The sequence below is a fragment of the Oryza brachyantha genome, chromosome 6, assembly GCF_000231095.2.
Source record: "Oryza brachyantha chromosome 6, ObraRS2, whole genome shotgun sequence".
Classification (NCBI taxonomy): Eukaryota; Viridiplantae; Streptophyta; class Magnoliopsida; order Poales; family Poaceae; genus Oryza; species Oryza brachyantha.
Genome location: NC_023168.2, coordinates 16817102 through 16830055, shown reverse-complemented (window position 1 = coordinate 16830055; position 12954 = coordinate 16817102). Strand labels below are relative to the sequence as shown.

At 40.6% G+C, this 12954-nt stretch overlaps 1 protein-coding gene and 1 long non-coding RNA gene across 4 annotated transcripts; one reads left to right on the top strand and one right to left on the bottom strand.

The window, feature by feature from the left end:
• Positions 1-239: 239 nt before the first annotated feature.
• On the bottom strand, positions 240-7120 carry LOC107304415. 3 transcript variants are annotated; one of them, XR_001550509.2, is made up of 6 exons: positions 7037-7120; positions 3852-3960; positions 3545-3724; positions 3222-3443; positions 2636-2697; positions 240-519 (listed from the first exon to the last, which is right to left on the bottom strand). It is a non-coding gene; the product is annotated as an uncharacterized LOC107304415 (long non-coding RNA). The 3 variants fall into 3 exon arrangements; XR_001550510.2 differs by lacking the exons at positions 3545-3724; positions 3852-3960 and having other exon boundaries at positions 7037-7115; XR_001550511.1 differs by lacking the exons at positions 3852-3960; positions 7037-7120 and having other exon boundaries at positions 3712-3807.
• Positions 7121-8202: 1082 nt separating this feature from the next.
• On the top strand, positions 8203-10349 carry LOC102716330 (alpha carbonic anhydrase 7). The gene is made up of 6 exons (XM_040525418.1): positions 8203-8525; positions 8637-8851; positions 8929-9147; positions 9248-9421; positions 9523-9576; positions 10068-10349. The coding sequence occupies exons 1-6, from the start codon at positions 8204-8206 to the stop codon at positions 10143-10145; spliced, it is 1062 nt and encodes a 353-aa protein (XP_040381352.1). The 5' UTR covers position 8203; the 3' UTR covers positions 10146-10349.
• Positions 10350-12954: the final 2605 nt, after the last annotated feature.

Here is a 12954-nt window from a genome sequence, read left to right as displayed (position 1 = left end):
AGTTGATTTTATGTTTTCTTATCAAAATTTTATCTTTCACCCTTTGTTAATTGTTTTAGATTGTTTTTTTTGTAAATATACTATTTGATTTTTTCCATAAAAAACCAAACTATGATCCCCAAGACTAGAAAGTAAAAGAGAAAAACTTAAAACAACACCATAAAATCAGTGGCTATCTGATCTAAATAAGAGTATATTTTACCTCCAAGTTTAATTTCTATCCAACTTGGGACCTGAAAATTTTCCTACACCACGAGTTTTTTCTACGTGGATTATTTGTTTATTTAGAGACAGAGCCAATCAAGTACAGTACTTGCTTGAAGTGCAGAACAATCGAAAGGTCATTGAGATCAAGTCATCATCATCATTATCGATAAACAGTCCGAATATCCACTAAACTTTCAATATGAATCACAAGATCGATATATAGCTAAGGGAAAGGGATATGCATGCTTGACCTGTCGTTGTTATTTTTGTAGTATTGGTCGGGTCCTCCATGGTCCACGGCTCCACGCTCACCTGATGAACATAGCAAGCACATCATCAAGTTCTTTTGCATAAAATATTGATGTGTGACGACACGGCCTATCTTTTCCGCTAGCAGTTTTTCCGCGAGTTCTTGTAGATACATGCGAAAGGCATCCAAAGCCTAGAGAGTAGAGAGTGTATATGTGTATTTTTTTTTTGTTTTTAGAACAGATCTAAAGTTATTGTGTTTTCTTTTCAGAAATAAGCTTGATAATGTTATATGTTGTACTCTCTGATGCATTGATGAACTAATTCAACAGGAATACATTGCCTTTGGTACTATTAACCTCATCGCATTGTTTATAACTTTATATATGCTTATCACAAGCCGTGACAACCTATCTGTGAAAAAAAATTATGGGTAAAATAACTCTTATATATATGTATATATGTCAGTTTCGGTTTAAAAATAAATCCTGAAAAATATAATACGACGAAGAACATTCCAAAATTAAGTTTGAAATATAAATTTTTGCTTATGAATATAAGCTAGGTATTTGGATGGCTCAGTCGGGTAATTTAGAGTAGCTTCTAGTTTAACTAAACAAACTAAGCTTCTTGTTAAATATTATTTAATTTAATTAGTTGAACCAAAGCCGACCGTAATTATTTATGGCTGATCCATGGCCACTTCAGCTATAAGCTGAAGGGCAAATGGTAAGGAACATATATACACTATAATTTAATTAAAAAAGACATTACTGTATCAACTACAGACAGAACATTCCTGGGGTCTCACCATAGGACATTCCAACAATGGCATGCAATTAGTTTAATTTGCATGGAGCATGAGTATTCAACTAGCCCTTAATTACCAATAATAACTCTACGTAATCCCTTGATTAGCTAGCCCAACAAGCCTCCTAGCTAATAATCCAGCTTGTTTGACCTCCTCTCCTTCCCACCAACAAGAAGAACACACTACACTAGTACCAACATGTGCTGAGTACTCCCTCCGTCCTAAAATAAATTAATTTTTTATTTTTTATCTTTAATTTTTGACTCTCTGTTTTATTCAAATTTTTTTACAATTGATATTTTTGTTTTTATTAGATGATAAATCATGAATAGTACTTTACGTGTGATTAATTTTTTTTTTAATTTTCTAAAAAAATTTTAAATAAGATGAATGGTTAAATGTTACGTAGAAACCAGAGAATTAGTTTTTTTCGGAGGGAGTAGCATAGAGTAGCTCAGCATCTCTCATGTTGTGTTACGTACTGGATACAACCACAAGACAGCAGGTACGTACAGCATACAGAACGTACAGGGTCCAAACTACGATGGATCTGACCAATCGGCCAAAACAGAAAGGTATGTCATACTACGTCCTCCTTCTATCCATCTCAACAAAATAATACTTATTCCTAAAATATAAATATTTCTAAATTATCTGGTAAAATTAATGTTAAAAAGAAAAGACTATGTGTCCAAGCTAAATGGGGCTAAAACAAATGAGAATCTTAGTTGTAAAATGACTGATGTAACAAATAGTAAATAATATTATGAATATTTATATTTTAGAAACAAGATTTTAATATTACAAATACATTTTTAAGGATACTAGTAGTAGCATAAATAATTCTGCAGTGCACGAGCGTAGTATAATTCTGCAGAGCCTAGAGAGCGATGGATGGAGGAGAACAGAAGCTGTGGCTGTCCATTCGAACGCACTAGTGTAGAGCAGATCGAGAGGGCACTACCGTGTTGGGATACTATAGTATTTTTTTTACCTCCTACCACGTCGAATATCGAATGTGAGTATTAAATATAGACTATTAATAAAAATTATCTCATACTCTAGACTATTTCGCGAGACGAATCTATTGAGCCTAATTAGTCTATAATTAGCGGATGTGATGCTACAGTAAACATTTGCTAATCGTGGCTTAATTAAGCTTAAAAAATTGTCTAGTGAAATAGTCTTTATTTATACAATTAGTTTTATTATCAGTCTATATTTAATACTTCTAATTAGCATCTAAATATTCGATATAACAAGATAAAAGAAAAAGTCTCTGATACAACATATAAAAATTCTCCCAAAGTGCAGGTCGCGTCAAATCTAGTGGAGTAGTAGGAGGAGTAGTGAAATTTTATAACTCACCTCACGCTTGTCCAGTACAACGTGTGGGCAGATGGAGGGGACAGCTGATTGATCGTTGTCTCCTGCAACCGTAATTAAACTAAATTACCCTTGTGTCCTGCAAAAGGGCAAGGGATCTTCTGTAGGAGTGGCTGTTACTCCAAAGCCGGGACATGTTTTCGACCAGTGCGTAAAACCATGTTCGATGGCTGTCCAAGTCCACAAAGTTGATTTTTCATATATAAATGGACAGGAAATTTTTCATTGATCGGTCCAAGTTTTCCTTGAGAATTTCTAAAATCAAGACACATTCTAAACGGAGTAATATGTCGTTGATATCAATTTTAGTTTTGATCTATCAACATATTTTTATATATGTTTAGGATGTAACAATACTTGTCAAATATAAATCATGAATTTCCTACCTTAGACAACATAAAGACCTTTTAACATGATTATCAAACTACAGACATGTATAACTGCACTGTGTATATTTCTGATCATAATTCACGGAGTATGCTTCAACCATTTCGAGGCTTTATTAATTACTAGCATTGCATGGAAGAAATGGAAATTTTTGAAGCAAATGAAGAAAATATAGTAGTACCTTGCAATTTGTTGCCACAGATAACTGCTTATCGTATCATCTCCACAGACGATCCCACCTGGCCACCTGGCTACTCCAGATGCAGAGTATTGCTTTCGGAAACACTATAAAGTCAACCAGATTTTCGGTAAGCACGGAGCAAAGCAACCCAAGATCTTGCTTCTCTGAACATAAACATATGCTCCTGCCAGTAAGTTTCTCCTGAACTTGTCTGCCTATTTTCTGGAAAACAAAGACAGCCATGGCCTCATGGGTTAGTTTAAGACTTGAATATTCTCAACTGCTGGTATGCTGTTATTATCCTGGAAGAAAATACACCAAACCTTTTATTCCTTTTATTTTTCCATTTTTTTCTTTTCACTGCGATCTAGAAAGGTCTGGCTTTTATTTAAAAAATTCTGAAAGATCTGACTTTTAGGAGTAGCCTCTGAATTGCAATGTAGACAATTAGACATATATGCATGTTGGCATCGTGACTGCTGGACCCAACCTTCATTCTTCAGCTGTGGGGCAGGACAGAAATCGAAAATGAGTGGCTTTAGGCATTCAGATTTGTCCTGGACTGAAAGAATTTGAGGATTATTGTGTTCTCCCAATCTCCCACTAAGGCACAAAGGATTTGTTCTTTACCCAAAAAAAAATGCTTAGCAAACAACAGCAAAAGTGTCAAATGAAAACTTCATAATATTGCTGGTCAAATCCCTCTTTAATAAAGAAACAGCAGGCCTTCTGTTGTTCCCTGAATAAACATAAACAGAGAGAGAGAGAGTAATTAAGTATGATTCCAGAAGGGAATAACTTGGTACTAATCTTCAAGGGAAAAAAGAAGAGCACCAGACATTTCCTAGAAGCAAACACAAGTTGCATGGTGCATCTGAAGTTTGCTAGTTTAGCACCATGGTGCAATATAATAAGAATTATGCCAAATTGCAGTTTTGGTCCCCTAAAACAATCAACTCTATGCTGCACTGTACAGTAAAGGCATCCATCATTCGATAGACACAAGGAGCAGAAAATTTTGGATGAAATGGATAGGCGCATTGTCAAAAAGGCAGTGCTCAATCTGTAGACCTGGCCTAGCTAAATAGCATACATGTAACATCATAAACAATACCGAACATGGTCCAAAGAGAACACAAACCTATGGAAACATCCAACTTAAGAGCATGTCTTCCTGCCTGTACATACATTGAACCCTATGAAGAGGCTTTATCCCCTGACCTACTCTTTTCATAGCACTAATCACGTAATCTACTACGTACCTTTATGTGATATGAATGGACTGGAGCAAAAAACCTCAAGGTGCTCAACCAAGTCATCAATTTTCTAATTGACAACTTCAAAGATTCCCTTATCCCATTATACTTTTATTGACTAGTAAATATTTCAGTCGTCATCGTAGGCACACCGATCATTCCTGTACTCTAAATCTTCCTTTTTTCCCCTCTTGATGCTCTTTTTGTGAGAATAAATCCATGTAAAAAGTCCTTTGGACTTTTAATGGCTATAATTTCAATGGACTAAGGCAGAGTCCAACAAAGGAAGATAATGGCAGAGTCCAACAAAGAAAGATCATGCTCAAGATGGTCTGGATCAAGCAGATGGCGACATTAGCTTTGTGTGCCTAGTGGGGGAAGAGGAAAAAGCTTGAAATTAGCAGCACTAACAGCATCTTAGAAGGCTGGGGTGCTCATAACCACCATCTACGGATATTATTAGAAGGCATCTTGTGATTGTGGCGACTTCTTTAATTACAAATAATTAATCAAAAGAAGGCATCGATGGCAGATTTTGGTCAGTAACTAGATACCATTATCTATTAGTAAAGTGGGGCAATTTTGTCGTGAAAGAGAAGCACCATTTACTGTATCATAACAATTCCAAAATTCAGAGTTGCTTGGTCAAATGAGATACTGATTAGGTTTGGTTTACTTGATGGCTGAGGAAACTCGAAACAATCTGGAACAGGATCTTTCAAGAAGGCTACAGATGCCAGGAGGACAATGGTGACACTTGCACTAAAATCCTTAGTTTTTAATCTGCTAAAAGAATGACAGAATCCTTGAATCAATCCGCATTACTAGTTAGTGGACGCTGGGTAGAGATCTCATATACTATCTATCTATCTATCTGCAAATGTGTGCTAAAATAAGCATAGAATAGTTAAAGGAGATCGCCTTTAATTTGGTCCTACTACATTCCTCATAACTGAAAATTAAAGTTTGATTCATTCTTAGTTTTTTTTATTTCTTCTGATGAATAATTCGGCACTGATTTAGTATAAGAGCATAAGAAAAGGTTTATAATGCATTACTCAAAAGTTTTAAGTTTGAGACATCTTCTATTTGCGCCTTTCTCGACTTAAGACAATCACAGTAATGGTCTTCTAATTTGCTTGAAGGTGTTTGGCTTATATAGAGAGAAGCAATTATGTCAGATGAATATAACTTTGCAGGGAAAGAATGAGATAGGAGTCATCTTACATGATCAAATACTTTTAATTTACAGTAAAAATACAAGAGGTATAGCCTATTCTTATGAGCCTAAGCAGCGATTGCATGACTGTACATAAGCACTTCTAAGCACTCTGCAGCCATGGATTATAAGCAGAAAACGCTTGAGTGTTCATATGCGCTATCAGAACATTATCTTTCAATTGTGTTACATCATGCATTTTTAGATTATCAACTGATAGATTGACCTTTTCGTGGCTGATTGAGCCAATTAAAACCATGGTTGATGGGTGATTCTCTTCTCGCCCAGTTAAAGTACAAGTTTTTGGTTGAGCACAAGTTGACAGTAACCAAGAAAAGCTACTAACGTGGGGTTTTTCATGCGCACATGACACAGCCCATTTTCAGGTTGATGCCCCCAGCCACTATCATTTTCTCAAAAGAACAACAGCTAGGATGCTGGAAACTTTGTCCAAAAGAAAGCAAGAAAGGAAATTAAAGCGAGTTTGCTTTGACGGTTTGACCCTGATAAGTTCATGGTCCCCTTTGACCACACAGAGCTACAAAACAATCAAGTTCACCTCCAAAAGCAACACGCAACGATGCCTGATGTCGTGCTACCTAAACAAACATAATCTGGACATGCCATTAATTTACCATCTACCTGATGCCCAATGAAAATCACTCATGCAACCACCAAAGAACAAACTAACTGAAGAACTCGGTCCAAGGCCAATTTTGACTGCACTTGACAGAAGCCAGAATGCCAGATTTATGCACAACAAACAAGCAGGTAAAAATGGTGCCACAAACTGACAGTTTTTACTGTTTGTCATTTATTCACCTATGACTCCATCTAAAATGCAGTCCTATCATGGTATCGTTCCATTCTCAGAATAGGATCATACACAAGGAGACAGATCACAGGATTTTTTTTTTTTCCCTTCTTCTTGGAGGATACAGAATTACAGAGACAGAATGTCGTGGAAGATTAGTCTGTGCACAATCCAGCAGATTACCTCATTTTAGTGCAAATGCTTACTTGAAGATTTCTAGCACAGGAAAGTAACTGGAAATAGATCCAAACAAAGATCAATTTTACTCCGGCGTGCAGGCATTGGTGCTGTGCTCTAGTAATCTGGCAGGGATTTAACTTGCTACTGAATTCCGGCGTAGAGAACCAAATAACTTAACACCATCATTTTCTGAGACCTAAATGCCATCGTCTGATCGAATTCATGAGTGGATTAGTTCGTGAATTGTTTGTTCAGAGAGAAACCGAAAGCATCGAACAACTATCCGAACACGCGGCGTGATCGAGCTAAAACACGTAGGAACTGTACGAGAATATTGGGGCCGTACCTAGCCGGATACGCCCTTCACCGCGGGGCGCGGGGGGCGACGCTGATCCCGCCGTCGGCCGGGGCCGGCTGGCGGCGGCGGCGGGGTTTTTTTGACGGCGGCGAGGAGGAGGGCGCTGTGCGGCGGACAGGTGGGTCCCACAGGTTGGGGGATAAACCGGTTGTGTTTATCTTTTGGGCCTGGTTGTGTGTAGGCCTCTGCCTCATATTATTACATTTGGGCTTTTCCGGCCCATTTGTTCTTTTACTGATTAAATCACCTTTCCTTTTTTTTTCTTCCCCAAAAAAATCACGGCCCGATTTGAAAAATTATTACGCAAATTAAAATTAGTTGGATCCTTTCCTAATTCCTACCCATCAAACTTTGTTAAATTCCTATTTACACACGTCCATGCATGCCCCATGTATTTTTCATGCAATCTTTTCCCTGAAAAAACATAGCCCTTGCCATTTTGTGCGGCAAGTAGCATTGAACAGGTTGTGTTGGTACGTTTTTTTTATCTACTACATGTATATTTATTAAAAAATATATATATTATGTTACATTTTTAAATAGATTTTTAACGTTGTAATTGTTAGTAAGTGTCTGTTGACCGGGGCGGTAAGGGCTCGAGCCTCATAAACACCCTCTAAAATTTTATGGCAAAAACCAATAGGAAGAGACTGGAACTTTATCTAATATATTTATATACCTTTAATTTCGTTAGCTAGTTTGTTACTCTACTCCCGAGGGCCTTGTTTAGTTCTTAATTTTTTTTCCAAAAATATCACATCAAAATTTTGGACATCTAAATAAAGCATTAAACATAGATGAACCAAAAAACTAATTGCACGGTTATGAAAGAAATCTTGAGACGAATCTTTTAAGCCTAATTAGTCCATGATTAGGCATAAGTGCTACAGTAACCAACATGTGCTAATGACAGATTAATTAGTCTCAAAAGATTTGTCTCGCGTTTTCTAGGCTAGCCGTAAAATTTTTTTTTATTCGTGTCCGAAAATCTCTCCCGACATCCGATCAAACATTTGACGTGACACTTCTCTTAAAAATTTTCTCAACTTAAACAGTATTGACCCAGAGAAAACTACTTGTTGGCTGTTGCAGCCTTTTTTTTAAGAGAACGTGTCGTTGCATTCCGTCACGGTTGATTTGGCTCAGCTTTCGAACATGACAAACCGGTCGCGCCGGCGAGACGCACGCAAAGCGTGCAGGATTCTTTCGCGCATATGGCGGCGGGTCGCGTTCCGCGTGACCAGCGCGGCGGCCGGTAAAAACGGCGACGAGCTCCCGGTGCCACGCCCACACGGGGACGTCGCGAGATCGATCACGCGCCGGCGCCGGCTGACCCACCGAACCGAAATGCGCGCGCGCGCTTCGAGCAGCCTCGACGATGGCGCGGTCGCCACCGTCTCCTTCCTCCTCCTCCTCCTCCTGCTGATGCTGCCGCCCCTCGGCTCGATCTGCCATGCCCGAGCACAGCAAGACACCGGTAGGTTTTATGCTGGGTTGCCGTACCATGCGTACTCCCGGCCGGGGAGTCGCCGCCGCCGCCGCCGCTAGCTGACCGATGAACGCCTCCTCGTTGCATGCATGTGTGAAGATGACGACATGGAGTTCAGCTACCGCCGCGGCGACGACGACGGGCCGGAGCGGTGGGGGCTCATGAGGCGGGACTGGGCCGCCTGCTCCTTCGGCCGCCGGCAGTCCCCCATCCACCTCTCCGGCGCCGCCGCCGGCGGCTACCACCATCGCCGCCTGCTCCGCTCCTACCGCCCCGCCGCCGCCACCCTCGTCAACCGCGGCAACGACATCATGGTATGCACAACCGCGGTGCAACGACGTCGGCGATACGTAACTGATACTTTCCACGACGGCGCGCTCTGGTCTCCTAGGTGAGGTTCGACGGCGACGCCGGCGGCGTGGTGGTCGACGGCGAGGCGTACAGGCTCCGGCAGATGCACTGGCACTCCCCCAGCGAGCACGCCATCGACGGGCGCAGGTACGACCTGGAGCTGCACATGCTGCACCAGAGCGACAGCAGCGGCCGGTACGCCGTCGTCGCGCAGCTCTTCGAGATCGGCCGCCGCCGCCGCGACGCCACCCTGGACATGGTCTCCTCTCCTCTCCTCCCTCTCTCTCGCCGCAACTACATCTATATATACGTCGATCCGCCATGAATGAATCAGTCTATCTATGCGTGCACGTACGTAGCTGGAGCCATACATCGAGAGGGTCGCCAAGAAGAGGAAGATGCACGAGGTGGAGGTCGACGGCGAGGTGGACCCGAGGCGGCCGGTGAGCGGCAGCGGCGTGTACTACCGGTACACGGGCTCCTTCACCACGCCGCCCTGCACCGAGGGGATCACGTGGACGGTGGCCAGGAACGTAAGTCTCGCCTCGCCGTCTCAATTCATCACAGGTGCGGCGATCCATCCATCGATCTGAGCTCTGATCGACGACGACGACGCAAATATATATGCATGCAGGTGCGGCGGGTGTCGCGGCGGCAGGTGGAGCTCCTGCGAGAAGCCGTCCACGATGTAAGCGACCGAGCTGATTCAATAAAATAAACTAAGTTTTATCCCAAAATAAAATTTAGTTGAACTAGAGTCGATTCTAAATATTCACGGATCGACCTATGGTCATTCCTAATTTGACTAGCACCCATATCATTTAGATTTACTCACGCTTATAAGCTACCACTTCATATTGTAAGACTTTTTAGTCTTATCTAAATTAATCAATTGATAAATATATATATAATTTATACGTATGTCTAGATTTATTTGCATACATATGAATCTAGATAAGGTCAGAAAGTCTTATATTATGAAAACGGAGAGGGTAGAGTTTAAATTTTTAACTTTAAATTTATATTTTTTTCATCGAGGTTTACTGTTCAGAATTGACTTTTAATTTACTAAGAATAAGTATATAAATATTTTATTTATAATTTACTTTTTTTATAAAAAAGCCAATCAACCATTCTCTATATGAGATCGATTAATGGTGGTTGGTTGATGCGCTGCAGGATGCAAGAAGGAACGCGCGGCCGCTGCAGGAGGCCAACGGCAGGGCCGTCGGCGTGTACTACAGCTGGCTGGCCTAATGCGTGGGCAGCGCCAGCGGCCCGGCGCGTGTTTGTAGATTAACAACTACGGCGAGGCGATGCGATGCGATGCATGAAGCTAGCTTTTGTAACAAGATTTAATTTAATTGATGTAGGTGACACTAATGGATGAAGAAAGAGGACCGAACATAACTCATTCTACCTCCATATTTTTACGTATGACACCGTTGACTTTTAGAATTATGTTTGACCATTCGTTTTATTTAAAATTTATATCTAAATATGCAAAATTATAATGCATACTTAAAGCTCCTATAATAATAAATCATATTATAACAAAATAATTAATAATTATTTAGTCTTTTTAAATAAGATGAACGATCAAATCAACCTAAAAGTCAACGGCGTCATATAAAAAAAATATGGAGGAAGCACTAGGATATAATTTTTCTACCAGACATCGGGAGTGGATTTTAAACTCCTCTGCTTTTTTCAATGTATATGATTTGATCGGAGCCATATGCATGTGTGCATGTATATGTGTGTACACGCGCGTGTGTTTGTGTGTATACATACGTATGCGTGTGTGTATGTGTTTGGATACTGGATACTTCATTGTCATCGTGAGTACTCAAAAAACTGTCTTTTCTACCGTGTGTTCCCTTTGTAGTCGTGAGTCGTATGAACAAAATCTTCTTGCCACTAACTTCATCAGTCCCCTCCTCGATCAACAAGAGGCTGAAGATAAATCCAATAAAGCGACAACAGAGCAAGCGAAGGAGCAGAACTCGAAAGTTGGGACGAGCAACCATGCTGACAAGAAACTTTAAGTACTCAAGCTTGCATCTAGTTGGAGGGCCCTAGAAGAAAAGCACCCATGGCACTTCCTCGGTAAAACTTTGTACGTTCTCACGTTTTAGGCCTACTTCACTTTACAATTTTTTTTAAAAAAACATCACATCGGATATACGGTAGTTTAATCATAAAATAAATTACAGATTTCGCAAAGAAATTGCAACACGAATCTTTTGAGCATAATTAATTCATCATTAGCACGTGTATGTTACTGTAGCACTTATGACTAATCACGTACTACTTAGGCTCAAAAGATTCATCTCATGATTTTCTCATAATTGTATAATTAGTTTTAATATTTATGGATATTTAATGTTTTATTTAGATGTAAAAAAATTGATGTGATGTTTTTAAGAAATAGATAAGGCTTTAATCCTCAAACAAGAGGAGACTGCCCGAAAAGACAAAATCTAAGTTGTTTTATTTATTAGAATGCCAGCGATAAGCCCTGTAGCAAGTTGAAACCTATCGCCTTTGTTTCGAAGGCTGAGGTTTGTATTCTGATTATCTTTATGTACTATTTGTGTGCATTACTTATGGTCAACTAGGTTATATATTCCTTCTTGTTTTTTCTTCACACAGGTTCCCCCCCCCCCCCAACACCTCTCACTGTCATGTCCATCGTCTCCATCTCCACTCTACAGACATAAAAATTGCATTATTCTTTTGCGAAAATCACGCTAACACATAGAGGCCTAAGAGATTTGCTTACTCCAATACGGATCCTCAAGAATTGGTTTTAGGACGTACCAGTCATTTTGATCTTTTGTTGGTGCCAAAACTGAACTTTGACGTGTCACACATAAAGAGCTAGAACTTCTTGTGTCGTATCAGTGCAGGACCTAAATTCTTAGAGTCTTAACTAAAAATAGATGTGCTAGTCAGTTTGACCCTACAACTGACAAGATAAAAAATAAGAAAACAAAATTAAACCTAAAACATCCTATCGGCCAATAATATTTTAGGACCTTAGCTGATTAATACTTCCTTCATACTAAATTGATCATTATATAAGGTCTGAGTACAAAGAACAATAATCCATTTAATCAACATTAAAAATGCTAAAGTCAAAATCTCCAAGATGCATGTATATATGAAAATAGAAAATTTATAAACCATATAAAGCCGATTGGATAGATACATTAATGTCTATCGCTTGAATCTGAGGGCTTCCGAACATACCCGAAGCCGAACATGAGGAGTGTCTAACTGTGGATTGAGATCGACTACAATAATACCAAGGCCACGTTCGGCTCTCCCCTTCCTTACACTAGATTTCCTCATTTTTATTTTTATGGTCAACCGAGATTACCATCGACCATCCAAGGACCTAGACGGAGCCTCATCATTTTGGGCCTTGGACCCTTCGTAGTAGTTTACTAGAGACGATAGCAATCTGTCCACTGGCCGCAGATTTTATTGCGAGGAGGCTTCCGCCGGGGGGGTGGGGGAGGGCAAGGCGGCGACAGACGATGGCGGAGCTCGATTCACATGGAGGCGGCGGCGATTTTCTCGGCGACCAGTGATTTTGAAGGGGGTGAAGGGCACGGATGCTGGGTAGAGCCGATCCGCAGTGGCGATTTCTTCGGAGGATAAGCGATTTTCCCAGGAGGCCGCCGCGGACGCCGGCGGTGGTGAGTGTCGTGAACCACGGCGGCGACGGGGCTGTGGCAGACAGGGTGAAAACTATTGGGGGCGATTTGTGCGAGAGGAGATAGATAGCACAGAGGAAAAGGTCTCCTGATTGAGCGTTGGGTGGTGGGCCTAGAATAGAAACGGTGGGCCCCAAAGAAGGAAAACACAGGCAGTACTGTTGTACTGTACATCACAAACCGATCTGGAGCGCATGGATGATGATCGAACGGACCTGGTCGGGTGCCTGAGTACTGTTTCCCTGTAGCATCTTGGGTGCCCCTCCCAAAAACTATACATTTCATATGATAAGCATAACCAAAATTTGAATTTTACAATTTAATAATGAAAATGATTTTGA